This window comes from Scyliorhinus canicula, chromosome 19 (genome assembly GCF_902713615.1).
Source record: "Scyliorhinus canicula chromosome 19, sScyCan1.1, whole genome shotgun sequence".
In the NCBI taxonomy this organism is placed as follows: Eukaryota; Metazoa; Chordata; class Chondrichthyes; order Carcharhiniformes; family Scyliorhinidae; genus Scyliorhinus; species Scyliorhinus canicula.
In genome coordinates, this window is record NC_052164.1 from 15,323,992 (window position 1) to 15,339,059 (window position 15,068).

Genomic DNA, 15,068 nt, shown 5'->3' on the forward strand with positions numbered 1-15,068 from the left:
TCTGGGAGTTGCCATACTCTGCAAATAACATCTGCTGTGGTCGTAACAATGCAAAGAATGCCATTTAAATATTCATGGGACAGTGAATTCAGGAGAGCCGATGGACTGTTGTTTTAGAGAATTTAAATCAGTGTGGAACATCTTAATAATGATATTCTTTTTTGGTTTTGGCACAGATGCTGGAGAAATTGAGGGGAGAAATTGGCATGCCTGGGAGACCGGTAAGGATAGGATTACGTGGAATATATGGCACGGAAATGGACCCTTCAGTTTAGCCATTGTTTATGTTGCTGTTTACTCTCCTCTGAAACCTCCTGTCATCTTTCCTCAACTAAAGCTATCTGCTTAACTCTCCATTCCCTTCTCCCTCACTTGCTTGTTTAAATAAATCTATACTCTTCACTTCAACCACTTTTTGTGGCAATAAGTTCCTCATTCTGAGTAAAGAGGTTTATTCTCAATTCCCTATTGTATTTCGAGGTGACCATCTTATATTGACGGCGTCAAATTGTGACCTTCCTCACAAGAGGAAGCATTTTCTCTGTATCCACTCCATCAAAACCTTGAATAATTTTCCATCTGTTGGTCCACCCTCAGCCTTTGTTTATCAAGAGAAAAGAGACCCAGTCTGTCAAGCCTTTAATTTAATCACACTCATTTAAACCTGATTTCATTTGGTTAGCCCTTGCACTGTTATCAATCCCCAGGCTGGTGCTGACAGACATCTTTATTACCCCCAATGAAGGCTAAAAAATGGTCCATTTTCTCACAGTTTGGGGCCAGTCCTTCTGCACAGTTTCATTCATTTTGTGGATCTTGCTAATTCTGGCATGGCGTGTCTCAACTAAATTACCCATTCTACTTTGTGCTCACAGTCTGGGGCTGTGCCATCCCGACACAAAATATTCAGGTCTCTGTTTCTCTTTCCACACATGCTGGGCACAATTCTGCGGCCTCGTCGTACCCGACTTGGTGTTGGAACGAGGCAATTAAATTTTGCGAGAGACGTCACAACCTGGATCTCGCCTTCACTGGGCGTGATGCGGATCAGCATATTTGAATGAGCTTTAGGGGTTCTCCCGGCGCCCGGGACCTAACGGCTGTACCTCGGAGACTGATTTCCACAAATATGGACCAGTCACAATGGCACCTGGGGATTTCTCTCAGGCCATTAGAGACCCCCCGGGTCATCAGGGACAGGAAAGGCTGGCACGCTGGTTCTCCATCCGGCACCTGGGCACCTTGGCACTGGCAGCCTTGCACTCAGTCAGTGCCACCCTTTGTGGCTGGCAGGGGTATTGCCAGTGTGTCAAGCTAACATTGCCAGGGTGCCAGGTTGGCACTGCCAGGGATCTGGCCGGAGGGAGGCGGGGTGCTTACCGGTTGTGGGGGGGGGGGGGGTTTCCTCAGGGGCCTCCTGAGGTTTGAAGTGGAGGATTGGGGTGAAGGGTGGAGGGAGGCTGATAGAGTGAGAAAGATCGTGGCAGGCAGACAAAATTGCACCCCCGATCTGCGAGGAGCCTTTCCTGCTGGTCTCCCCAGGAGAAAATGACTTAAATTTCGGCCAAGGTCAAGATAAACAGCAAAGTGCCGTAGAATAGTGGGGTGTTTCCCGGCCCTGTGGCTGCTGAGAAACACCCCGCTAGATGTGCTCAAAACCGGACATAGATTTTTTTCCGTCGAATCGCGCCATGCTCTGTATTTCAAGCTTTTTCTGGTTTTATTTCAGAATTCCTGTGTCTGCAGTATTTTGCTTCTTGATTTTTGATTGTTGCTCTTCCATGTTGACAGGGCCTACCAGGACTGAAGGGGGAGAAGGGAGAGCCTGGTACTTCAGGAGGACAAGGAACAGTTCCCTGTGTGAGTCAATGTTGCACAATGACATATGAGGAAAGTTAGCAAAGGTGAAAGGCTACTTTGATTCTTAAAGGGCTTCAAAATTCCTCCAGCACATCCAACTGCGCTTCAAATGTTTACACCAGGCCTGACAGGACATGAAAGTCTCAGGTTAAATCCTTGTTGTGGATTGATTGAACTGATCTCAGCATGAATGGTAATTGATGAATCAGATGTTTCAATAAGATTAGGGAGGGTGGTAAAAGAGGTGGGGGTTGCATTGTTAATTAGAGATAGTATAACAGCTGCAGAAAGGCAGTTCGAGGAGGATCTGCCTACTGAGGTAGTATGGGTTGAAGTCAGAAATATGAAAGGAGCAGTCACCTTGTTGGGAGTTTTCTATAGGTCCCCCAATAGCAGCAGAGATGTGGAGGAACAGATTGGGAAACAGATTTTGGAAAGGTGCAGAAGTCACAGGGTAGTAGTCATGGGTGACTTCAACGTCCCAAATATTGTGTGGAAACTCTTTGTAGTACCCTCAATAACGACGCTTGAGAGTAGAACGGTAAAGAAGGCTTTAATAAGCTAAGAACTAGCCTGATGCCAAGACGGGTGCTTACTGGTGCCGCCTACAGAGCGGCCCCTTATATACGGCTCCCTGGTGGGCGGAGCAGGTGGCGGAGTCCTCCAGGGTTCCAAGCCCCGTCTTAAAGGGGACATCACCTTACATGATGATAAGGCTACAGTAATACAGTAACCATTCATCACATTCACCCCCTGTTTAAAAAAGGTCCGTCAGGGGTGAAGTGGGATCACAAGTCTATTCGTTTCGGCAGACGGATCGTCCTCATCGACCTCCTCAGCTCGGGCGGTGGTGCGACGGACACGGACGTCTTAGTTGAGGGTACATCCGGGAGCACGGTGGTCGGAGCTTTGGTAGGGGGTCAGGGCGTAGGGGGATAGCTGGGGCTGAGGCTAGCGGTGCCGGCGGGGAGTGTGGAAGGGGAAGGGGCCAGTGTCCACCGACGGAGAGGGGGACCTGGGGGGGGGGGGGGGGGGGGGGGGGGCATCAGTGAGTGCCAGGTCCCGCAAGGAAACCGTGAGAGGGAGGGTGTCTGTGATGGGGGAACCAGCGGGTGCCAGATCGCAGAGGGAAACCGTGTCTTGCCTGCCGTTGGGGTGCTCGACGTAGGCATAGCGGGGGTTCGCATGTAGTAGTCGGACCCTCTCGACCAGGGGGTCTGTTTTATGGCTCCTCGCGTGCCTCCGGAGAAGGACAGGTTCCGGAGTCGTCAGCCAAGGTGGAAGCGGGACCCCGGAGATGGACTTCCTGGGGAAGACAAACAAGCGGTTGTGAGGGGTCTCATTCGTGGCCGTGCAGAGGAGCGACCTAATGGAGTGTGGGGCATTGGGTAGGACCGCCTGCCAGCGGGTGTTTGGGAAACTTCTTGACCATAGGGCCAGAAGGACAGCCTTCCAAACTGTCGCGTTCTCCCTCTCCACGTGCCCGTTTCCCCACGGGTTATAGCTGGTTGTTCTGCTCGAGGCGATGCCCTTGCTGAACAGATATTGACACAGTTCATTGCTCATGAACGATGTTCCCCGGTTGCTGTGGATATAAGCGGGGAAACCAAACAGGGTGAAGATGCTGGACAGTGCTTTTATCACGGTGGCCGAGGTCATGTCGGGAAAGGGGACAGCGAATGGGAAGCGGGAGAACTCGTCGATGACGGTTAGGAAGTAGATATTGCGGTTGTGGACAGAGGGGGCCTTTGAAGTCCACGCTTAGTCGTTCAAAGGGCCCCGAGGCCTTTACGAGATGAGCCTTGTCTGGCCGGTAGAAGTGCGGTTTGCACTCCGCGCAGATCTGGCAGGCCCTGGTCATGGCCTTGACCTCCTTGGTGGAGGAAGGTAGGTTGCGGGACTTGATAAAGTGGGCGAGCCGGGTAACCCCCGGGTGACAGAGGTCATTGTGAATGGCCCACAGGCGATCCTCCTGTGCGTTGGCGCACGTGCCGCGGGACAGGGCATCTAGGGGCTCGTTGAGCTCCCCTAGACGATACTTGATATCGTACGTGTAGGTGGAGAGTTCGATCCTCCACCTCAAGATTTTATCATTCTTAATTTTGCCCTGTTGTGCGTTATCAAACATGAAGGCTACCGACTGTTGGTCGGTGACGAGGGTGAACCTCCTACCAGCTAGGTAGTGCCTCCAGTGCCGCACGGCCTCCACAATGGCTTGTGCCTCCTTTTTGACTGCAGAGTGCCAAATCTCGGAGGAGGTGCGGGACCGGGAGAAGATTGCTACTGGCCTGCCTGCCTGGTTGAGGGTAGCAGCCAGGGCGATGTCTGACGCATCACTCTCCACCTGGAAAGGTATGGTTTCGTCCACCGCGTGCATAGCGGCCTTGATGATGTCAGCCTTGATACGGCTGAAGGCCGACCAGGCCTCAGCCGTCAGGGGAAATGTTGTGGTCTTCCTGAATGGGCCGGCTTTGTCCGCATATTTGGGGACCCACTGGGCGCAATAGGAGAAAAGCCCCAAGCACCGTTTAAGGGCCTTGAGGCTATGGGGGAGGGGGAGTTCCTTAAGGGGGCGCATGCGGTCGGGGTCGGGACCTAGGACCCCATTTTACACGATGTAGCCGAGGATGGCTAGTCGGGTTGTGTGGAAAACACAGTTTTCCTTGTTATAGGTCAAGTTGAGGGCTCGAACGGTCTGGAGGAACTTTTCAAGGTTCGCGTCATGGTCCTGCTGATCATGGCCGCAGATGATGACATTGTCCAAGTACGGTTATGTAGCCCGCAAGCCGTACTGGTCCACCGTTTGGTTCATCGCCCTCTAGAAGACGGAGACCCCATTTGTGACGCCGAAGGGGACCCTGAGGAAGTGGAAGAGCTGGCCAGCTGCTTCGAAAGCAGTATGGAGCGGTCTTTCAGTCAGATAGGGAGCTGGTGGTAGGCGGATTTGAGATCGACAGTGGAAAATACCCGGTATTGGGCAATCTGATTGACCATTACTGCTATGCGGGGAAGGGGGTATGCATCAAGCTGTGTGAAGCGGTTTATGGTCTGGCTATAGTCCACGACCATCCGTTTCTTTTCCCTGGACCGTACTACCACCACTTGTGCTCTCCAGGGGCTGTTGCTAGCCTCAATGACCCCCTCTCCCAGTAAACGCTGGACCTCTGACTTTATAAAAGTCATGTCTTGGGCACTGTACAGCCGGCTCCTGGTGGTGACGGGCTTACAGTCGGGAGTGAGGTTCGCGAATAGAGAGGGGGGTGCAACTTTCAGTGTCGCAAGGTTTCATACTGTGAGGGGGGCAGGGATCCGCTGAACTTCAGGGTCAGGCTTCGGTGGCTGCATTGGAAATCCAGCCCGAGCAGCGGGGGGAGGATATAAAGTTTGAAACGAGCGTATTCGGCGCCCTGGATTGAGAGATCCGCAATACAATACCCCGTGATTTGGACTGGGACTGAGTGGGATCCAGAGGTGAGGGCTGTGGTTTGGCACGTGGGAGCAGCGTCTTACCGTTTCTGGGTGGATAAAGCTCTCTGTGCTCCCGGAGTCGAAGAGGCAGGGAGTGTCGCGCCTGTTGACTTGGACCTGCGTCATGGAATTCTGCAGGTGCTTTGGCTCCGGTTGGTCGCGTGTAATCACTCCCAGTTGTGGGTAGTCCGAGTTCTCAGCCGAGTCGGATTCACAAAATGGCCACCGCCGTCGGTCGCACGTGTCAGGGTGAGAAGATGGCCGCTGCCAAGATGGCCGCCCCATGACTCGCATGAGGCCTATGATGCGTCAGAAGGAACCGTGTCCAGTCGATGCGCAGCCGCATTGCGAGGCCTGCGGGCCTGTGAGCCTGATTTTTGGGCCCGATGATCTTTTAGTTTCTGGGCCTTGGGCCTAGTCAGGCAGACCCTCGCAAAATGCCCCTTCTTCCCGCAGTCGCTGCAGACGGCGGAGCGGGCTGGGCAGCGTGGACGTGGGTGCTGGCCCTGCCCACAGAAATAGCACGGTGTGCCCCCGGTCTGGGCGTGTCGCCGCACGGGGCAGGCCCGTAGCGTGGCCGAGTCTGGGGAAGTCCGAGGGAGGCGCGCAGGGTCTGCGGGGTACGTGCCTAGATTGTGGCGGGCCACTTCCAGCGAGGTGGCGAGGGTTACCGTGTCCTGGAGGTATTTTGCTCCATTTTAGAGGATGTAGGTCGAACGGATGCCGGACACGAAAGCTTCTCGGATGTGCAGGTTCATATTGACTTCCACCATCACATCCTGATGATCGCAGTTCCTGGCGAGCACGGTGAGCTTTTCTACGAATTTGTCTAGCATTTCCCCTGAGCGCTGCCGGCAAGTAGACAGCAGATGCCTGGCATGAACCTCGTTTATGGGTTTGACGAACCGCTTGCGTAGGATCTCGACTGCTTCGTCATAAGTAGTCGCCTTCTCGATCGAGGCAGAGATTCTGTGACTCACCCGGGTGTGGAGTAGGCACAACTTGCGTGGCCCTGGGATGGGGTCTCTGAGGAGTCCAGGTAGGCCTCAAAGCAGCGGAGCCAGTACTTAAAAATTTCTGTGGCCTCCGGTGTCCGAGCTTCCAGGTTGAGCTTCTCTGGCTTGAGACCTGCGTCCATCCTCAAGTAGTTTAGCTTATTAAATTGTCGGACCCTCAATAACGACGCTAGAGAGTAGAACAGTAAAGAAGGCTTTAATAAACTAAGAACTAGCCTGATGCCGAGACGGGTCCCTACTGGTGCCACCTACAGAGCGGCCCCTTATATACGCTCCCTGGTGGGCGGAGCCAGAGGCGGAGTCCCCCAGGGTTCCCAGCCCGGTCTTAAAGGGGACATCACCCTACATGATGATAAGGGTACAGTAATACAGTAACCATTCATCACACTCTTTAGATCAAATAGTTTGGATGGGGTGGTGTTTGTGCAGTGTGTCCAGGAAGCTTTTATAACACAGTATGTAGATTGTCCGACCAGAGGGGAGGCCATATTGGATTTGGTACTTGGTAATGAACCAGGGCAAGTGATAGATCTGTTAGTGGGGGAACATTTTGGAGCTAGTGACCACAATTCTGTGACTTTCACTTCAGTAATGGAGAGGGATAGGTGCGTGCAACAGGGCAAGATTTACAATTGGGGGAAGGGTAAATACGATGCTGTCAGACAAGAACTGAAGTGCATAAGTTGGGAACATAGGCTGTCAGGGAAGGACACAATTGAAATGTGGAACTTGTTCAAGGAACTACGTGTCCTTGATATGTATGTCCCTGTCAGGCAGGGAAGAGATGGTCGAGTGAGGGAACCATAGTTGACAAGAGAGGTTGAATGTCTTGTTAAGAGGAAGAACAATACTTATGTAAGGCTGAGGAAACAAGGTTCAGACAGGGCGCTGGAGGGATACAAGATAGCCAGGAGGGAACTGAAGAAAGGGATTAGGAGAGCTAAGAGAGGGCATGAAAAATCTTTGGCGGGTAGGATCAAGGAAAACAGCAAGGCCTTTTACACATATGTGAGAAATATGAGAGTGACTAGAGCGAGGGTGGGTCCGATCAAGGACAGTAGCGGGAGATTGTGTATTGAGTCTGAAGAGATTGGAGAGATCTTGAACGAATACTTTTCTTCAGTATTTACGAATAAGAGGGGCCATATTATTGGAGAGAACAGTGTGAAACAGACTGGTAAGCTCGAGGAGATTCTTGTTGGGAAGGAAGATGTGTTGGGCATTTTGAAAAACTTGAGGATAGATAAGTCCCCCGGACCTGGCGGGATATATCCAAGGATTCTATGGGAAGCAAGAGATTAAATTGCAGAGCTGTTGGCAATGATCTTTTCGTCCTCACTGTCAACAGGAGTGGTACCAGGGGATTGGAGAGTGGCGAATGTCGTGCCCCTGTTCAAAAAAGGAAGAGGGAAACCCTCAGATTTACAGGCCAGTTAGTCTTACTTCAGTAGTAGGCAAAGTAATTGAAAGGGTACTGAGGGATAGGATTTCTGAGCATCTGGAAAGACACTGCTTGATTAGGGATAGTCAGCACGGATTTGTGAGGGGTAGGTCTTGCCTCACAAGTCTTATTGAATTCTTTGAGGAGGTGACCAAGCACATGGATGATGTAAAGCAGTGGATGTAGTGTTAATGGATTTTAGTAAGGCATTTGATAAGGTTCCCCATGGTAGGCTTATGCAGAAAGTAAGGAGGCATGGGATAGTGGGAAATTTGGCCAGTTGGATAACGAACTGGCTAACCGATAGAAGTCAGAGAGTGGTGGTGGATGGCAAATATTCAGCCTGGAGCCCAGTTACCAGTGGCGTACCGCAGGGATCAGTTCTGGGTCCTCTGCTGTTTGTGATTTTCATTAATGACTTGGATGAGGGAGTTGAAGGGTGGGTCCGTAAATTTGCAGATGATACAAAGATTGGTGGAGTTGTCGATAGTGAGGAGGGCTGTTGACGGCTGCAAAGAGACATAGATAGGATGCAGAGCTGGGCTGAGAAGTGGCAGATGGAGTTTAACCCTGACAAGTGTGAGGTTGTCCATTTTGGAAGGACAAATATGAATGCGGAACACAGGGTTAACGGTAGGGTTCTTCGCAATGTGGAGGAGCAGAGAGATCTTTGGATCTATTTCATAGATCTTTGAAAGTTGCCACTCAAGTGGATAGAGCTGTGAAGAAGGCCTATGGTGTGCTAGCGTTCATTAGCAGAGGGATTGAATTTAAGAGCCGTGAGGTGATGATGCAACTGTACAAAACCTTGGTAAGGCCACATTTGGAGTACTGTGTGCAGTTCTGGTCGTCTCATTTTAGGAAGGATGTGGAAGCTTTGGAAAAGGTGCAAAGGAGATTTACCAGGATGTTGCCGGGAATGGAGAGTAGGTTTTACGAGGAAAGGTTGAGGGTGCCAGGCCTTTTCTTATTAGAACAGAGAAGGACAAAAGTTTGGCGCAACATCGTGGGCCAAAGGGCCTGTTCTGTGCTGTATTTTTCTATGTTCTATGTTCTAATTGACCACAGCAACTTTGAATGAGGAAAAGTGAGTCAAAATTCCCCTTCGCTCTCTCTGATATTTCTCTTTCTCTATTTTGCTCGCTCCTTGTCTCTCTATTGTCAATTTATGTTTGGTGCATCTATGTTTCATATAGAAAATATATATAGTTGGTATGTCCATGCTGTTAGTAATTGTGTTGCACCCTACACTTCCACCCACTGTGATTCAACAGCTGGGATTTTATAGAACAGTGGTGGCCCCAATAATTGACCAGATAGTCAGAGGCAAACTCACCTCCACATTGCACTGAAATCTCATCAAAATGTCATGTCCATCAGGCAGGTAAGTGCTCACAATTGCGCCTTCCCTTGCCCCACCGCCACCTAGAGCTGCCAGTTAATCAGATGACTGGCCGTCCCAACAGTGCCACTAGGAGTTGTGGTCACTCTTGCGACTGCAGTGCTGCCTGGAGAAGCGTTCATAAAGGAGACCCTGAGTGCTGGTAAGTGTGGTCAGGGATTATCGGGACTAATCAAGGGATGAGGGTCGATTGTGAGGACAAACAGACAGCATGTCTAGAAGGCACAGATTAGTTGATCAGGATGGTCACCCCCATCTCTTCCGAGATCACAACTTGGCAACTGGCAACATCCCCCACTTGGCAAAGTGCCCACTCAATTCCTGGTAAAATACCAGTGGCATTTGGAAAGTCACAAGCATGGTAACCCGCCACCATCCTACCCGATTTTGTGCCTGGAATGCTGCCTGCAATCCTGTAAAATCCCAGCCAATCTTTAACAGAATCTAGTAGGATTGCCACAATATCTCAGGTGAATTATGTTGCATTTAAATTTCTATTCACATTAGAAAGTGCACATTTTTGGACTTGAGGGTGGCAATAATTCCTTCAGTAGTTGAATACCCTTCGCACATACAGAATGCCAAGTGTCATACATATATTCAATGATGTTGTGTACATCAGGGAACCTCACTCGACAGGGCCAAAGGTCAGAGACTGACCTACATCTCTTACCCCGGTGGACGTAAAAGATCACTGGACAGACCTATAAACTGGACTCTTGGGCAGGATACCAACCAGAGTAAAGGCCATTGCTCCTGGGGAAAAAATTGAATTAAAAAAATATCTGTACACTGCCAGAATGTTTACTTCATCCCAAGCTGTTGGGTAGGAGATATCTAGAAAAAAGTATTTCACAGTCAGTCGTATTGTACTTCTTGGCTTCACGTTTTGGAACGTCTGCATACTTATTAGAATAAATACCAGTGTCCAGGAAGAAGTTTACAACACAGAGATTTCCAGATTTGCAGCAGAGTTTGCAGTTTGCAGTGTTCAATAGTTGAACTGTTCTAAGTTTGATTATGGTGCATCTGGTAACCACTCTATGCTCACTGTGTTTGATTGGCCAAACCTGGGTCAGAGCTGAAGTAAACACATGCCATAGAGCCTAGAAGCTTGAACTGGAATAAGCATCGGTGCAGACAATTTTGTGAACACAGAGATATTTAAAAGCACTGTAAATAGTAATAATCGCTTATTGTCACGAGTAGGCTTCAATGAAGTTACTGTGAAAAGCCCCTAGCCACCACATTCCGGCGCCTGTTCGGGGAGGCTGGTATGGGAGTTGAACCCGCGCTGCTGGCATTGTTCTCCATTACAAGCCAGCTGTTTAGCCCACTGTGCTAAACCAGCCCCTATAAATAAAACCTGTTCCACACTTTGAAACTGTGTCCTCCCTGCTTGTTCTGGGGCAAATAAGATACGCATCAATTTGATGGAGGCAACATATCAGAACCATGTTTTTTCGAGTTCTTTCTGCATTTGACTTATATCGGATTTGAGCTGGAAGATTTTGGACCGGGATTTTCCGCGTGGCCGCGCGGCATGTTTTGCGGCAGTAGAGGCGGCCTAACTTGGCCAGCGGTGGGACCTCCTGGACCCTCCGCTGACAGTGGCGTTTCCTGTTGTGCTCATCTCTGTCGCACAGTTCTCCGGCACCGGGGGGGGGGGAGGAGTGAGGGGGGTCACTGTTGGCAGGACCGGAAATTCCCACCAACAGGAACAGCTGGAGAAACGCACCCATTGACTGCTATCTGGACCTGAGCAGGAAATGATTAACCCTCAAAACATTGTTTTATGAATTCAACCTCAAGGTCTTTTTAAAACCAAATTAACACTTTTTTTTCCCCTCTCGACTGTTACATTTTAGGGACTTCCAGGCACACCGGGTGTTCCTGGTATTCCAGGACCTCCAGGCCCACCAGGAATTCCAGGATCGTTTTACTACAACGTAAGCCCATTCATCAATTCAGTCGTTTCCGTTTGTAATTGTGTTTCTGTTTTGTTAAAGGTTTGCTCCTTTTTTTTATGCTTGCAGAGAATTTTCCCCGTTCCTCCAAGACCTCACTGCAAAATACCGGCAAGTATTTGGTTTTAACGTCGAATTGAAATCATGCAAGTTGTCCTTTATTTCTCAGTTAAACATTTCTTGTATTAAGCTTTCATTGTAAAGCAAAACAGACTTTTGATGCACGAGAGGAGCCGTTGCAACTTTGCTGTCTCTCGCGGAATTTCCCCTCAGTAGTGACCTGGCTGCTTTTTCTATTTTTCAGGTAATATATTTTAAATCATTGTTAAGAGAGCACCGCCTTGTTGAATTGCCTTCTCAGTTACCTACTTCTCTGAAGCTGGAAGGCCTCTGATTGGCCCTCAAGCTTTGACACCCTGCCCCCTGCCCTTGATTGGACATAAAACCTTGCTCCCTGTGAATGAAGCGGGGATGCCCCACTCAAACTCCTAGGTCAGTGGCTGTTACTCCCAGAGGCAGGTTTGGGATCCGGAAACTGAACCGGCTCCAGAGCACTGCTCCCAAACCAAAAAGTCAGTCCGTCGTCTTTGAAATTGGGAATGTGAGATTTCCTCAGTCCGTTGAGTCTACACTGCATTCAATCAAGTCATCACTGAGCTGTACCCCATCACTATTTATCCGTCTGATCTCCAGATCCCTTGATACTCCTGCCCCTCTGACCTTTCTGTCGTGTTATTCACCCTGGGGTAACACAAACTGCAACAGGATGCAGATAAACTGTAAAGCATACACCAAACGTAGGTGTTGGTTTAATACGATTTATTGTAACAATGCACACAGCTGGCTGTGGGTTGACACTCTACTTCTCTAAGTGTACTAAATCTAACTAACTAGACCAGGCTATCTCTGATCCACGTGTAGAAGGTGCTGACTGATATATACTCCCTGACTGTCACTACAGTTGTCACCAGTGGAAAGAGGCAGAGTGCTGATGCCTCGTGTGTTTTATAGTTGGAAGCCCCTGTCTAGTGTTCTGTCTGGTGATTGGTTGTGTTCTGTCCTGTATGTTGATTGGCTCACCTGGGTGTCTGTCACTGCCTGCTTTTACCTCATGATGTGCATGGGTGCATATTATGACACTTTCATTTTTTTGTTCCCTTTCAGGTCAATATGCTGTCCCATCTGCTACTCTCCTCTTGCACTTTCACTGTCAGATCAATACTCATTGTGCTGCCTCTTAGCATACTGCTTCCTAGCACAGCTCATTCTCTCTCCAAACCTCAAAGTAATTGTGGAACTTTTCATTCTCCTACAGCCAAATGTCTTTTAAAACCCATGATCATTACCACCTGTACTCAATTGGTCTCTCCAGCTCTTTGCACAATCGGTTCGTCATTGCCAAACATCGTCTTTATTTCTCAATTAGAATAATGATCCAGAACACAGGCTAAGACATAGAGTAAGAATGAAGATAAAGGTTTCACAGATACATAGGGCTCTATCAAGTCCTTAGGCCGTCTCAAAGTACTTTGTAACCATTGGATTACTTTTGAATGACCGTCACAGGTGTTCTCGAGGCATTGGTAAGATCACACCCAGAGGACCATTTACAGTTTCCATCTCCTTATCTAAGGAAGGACATAATTGCCTTTGAGGACAGGCAATAAAAGTTCACTAGATTGCGTTCTGGGCTGAGCAAATTATCTCACAAGGACAGATTGCGTAGACTGGGCCTGTATTCCCCCCTTGAATTCTGAATAATGAAAGGCAATCTAATTGAAACACATAAAATTCTTAAGGTGCTTGATCATGCAGATAATGAGAAAATGTTTCCCCTGGTTTAGGAATCTAGAACACAGGGTCACAGCCTCAGATTAAGGGGCCCTCCATTTAGGTGTGAGATAAGGGTACGTTTCTTCACCCAAAGGATTGTGAACTCTTGGAATTCTCTAACCCAACGTTCCGTCATTGAGTAGATTCAAGACAGATGTCAATACAGCTCTGGCAGGCATTGCGAGATATGGGGTAGTATGGGATGGTGGAATAGAACAGTGTTTTTCAAACTTTTTATCCAAGGACCCATTTTTACTAACCGGCCAACCTTCGTGACCCACGCCGGCCGACCTTCGTGACCCGCGCCAGCCGACCTTTGCGACTCACGCTGGCCGACCTTTGCGGCCCAAGCCGGCCGACCTGCACGACACACCATTTTCTCTTACCTTGTTGGTTGCTGACAAAAATTGAGGAAATAGTTTTGGGTCCCTTTGGCCCCAATGACCCCTTTGTCCCTTTGGCCCCCCCCGAACTTGAAAAAAAAAGGTTGCGACCATGTAAAAAAAATGCGGCCGCACTGCGCATGCATGCCCGATCATCGGTGCGCAGGCGCAGTGCGGCCAAATGTTTTTTATTTGTTCCTGGCCATTTTGAAGGCCGCTTGCAGCCGGCATTATTAAAAGGCAGCTGCTGCGGCTGTTGCGCACGTATTTGTGCGATCGGGAGCACCGCGACGGACGGGCCCGCGACCCTCCCGACACCTGCCTGCGACCCACCCGCGGACTGCGCCCCTGAGTTTGACAATGCCTGGAGTAGAAGATCAGATACGATCTGGTTGACTGGTGGAGCTGGCTGGAAGGGCCAAATGGCCTACTCCAGCTACTGTTTATGCTCTTATGTTCAAAAGAAATAGCCAACTTATGCACAACAAAGTTTCACAAACATTTAACTATATCAAAGTTGTCACTATTGAGCTATGCAGTGAATTTAAGATATAAACATTTAAGAATTTTAGAGCTGATATTACGATCGCAGACCAGACTCCAATAGTGGCTAGGGTACTGGACCGAAATCCCAATATTTTTGTATATTTTGTAAGACAGTGCGGAAAGAATACTTCACTCCAGGAGTGATCGCACGAAGAAATAGGGATTTGGTACTTTAAAATAAAACTTTATTATTAACACAATGTTAAAATCTTTAACACATCCAAAAATAGCTTTCAATTACCCCTTAAACAACACTCTCAATGCAGTAAATACAATGCCCTTAATTATTATCTCTATTGCCAATTAAACAACAAGAAATAAAAAAACATACAGCTCTAAATCCATCCTACATGCCCATGGCACAAAGTGATACTTGCTCTCCAGAACAGATTAGGCTCCTGTTAGAACCCCTGCAGACTCTGGTTGGATGTCTTCAAAAAGCTGTTTCAACTGGTTTGTTTCAGCTTCCCCATATCCTCAGACAAGTCTGCATAGTTTTAAATACTCTTTTTGTTATCTGACCTACTGTGAGAACAAAATACCCTACTTGTGGTCTAAAGGGTAGCCAGTTCAGAACTCAACTTCAGAGCTTTCTAAAAATATCTGCATACCTTAGCTTCACCCAGCAATGACATCATTCCCCCCAAGCTGGAAACAAATTAACTCCCCAGGCTAAAAAGACATTAACTCCCCAGGGACTCCCCGCTAGTCAATCACAGTGCATTTTCCCAGGCTTTTATGATGGTCTCTGGCTCCTAAAAGCTTTCTGGTCTTGCAAAACAAGATTCCTATAAAAACATGACTAATTGCTCTCTGCCTTTTTGCTAAGATCAAGCGTCAGGTCAAGCCCAACATGAGGTGCAATGCCTTTTCTTGTCAGCTTGTCTCTCTTGTGCACACCATGAATTGGCTTCAATTTGAATTTGAATTGGTTATTGGAGCAAGCAATGAGGTGGATTAAGGGTTTGCCCCGTCCACTCTGTGCATTGGCTTTGTAACTTAAAGGATGTGATAAAGAATAAATAAAAATAAAAACATGACTATTGCACTCAAACACACTCTAACCCCAGGCATTTAACCCTTAAATTGCTAAATGCTTATATCCAATATATCTAAAATCCTGCATTTCTCACACTCATCCGTTGGTTACAT

The 15,068-nt window shown here is 48.6% G+C and overlaps 1 protein-coding gene across 5 annotated transcripts in view; it reads left to right on the forward strand.

The window, feature by feature from the left end:
- The window catches only part of LOC119954241 (collagen alpha-1(XV) chain-like), a 149,721-nt gene that overhangs the window by 97,045 nt on the left and 37,608 nt on the right, over positions 1 to 15,068 (forward strand). For all 5 annotated transcript variants that reach the window (XM_038779319.1, XM_038779321.1, XM_038779322.1 and 2 more), the window contains 4 exons: positions 177 to 221; positions 1,792 to 1,860; positions 11,056 to 11,136; positions 11,224 to 11,265. In XM_038779319.1, the coding sequence (XP_038635247.1) occupies positions 177 to 221; positions 1,792 to 1,860; positions 11,056 to 11,136; positions 11,224 to 11,265 (237 nt within the window). The remainder of the gene's footprint in view (positions 1 to 176; positions 222 to 1,791; positions 1,861 to 11,055; positions 11,137 to 11,223; positions 11,266 to 15,068) is intronic.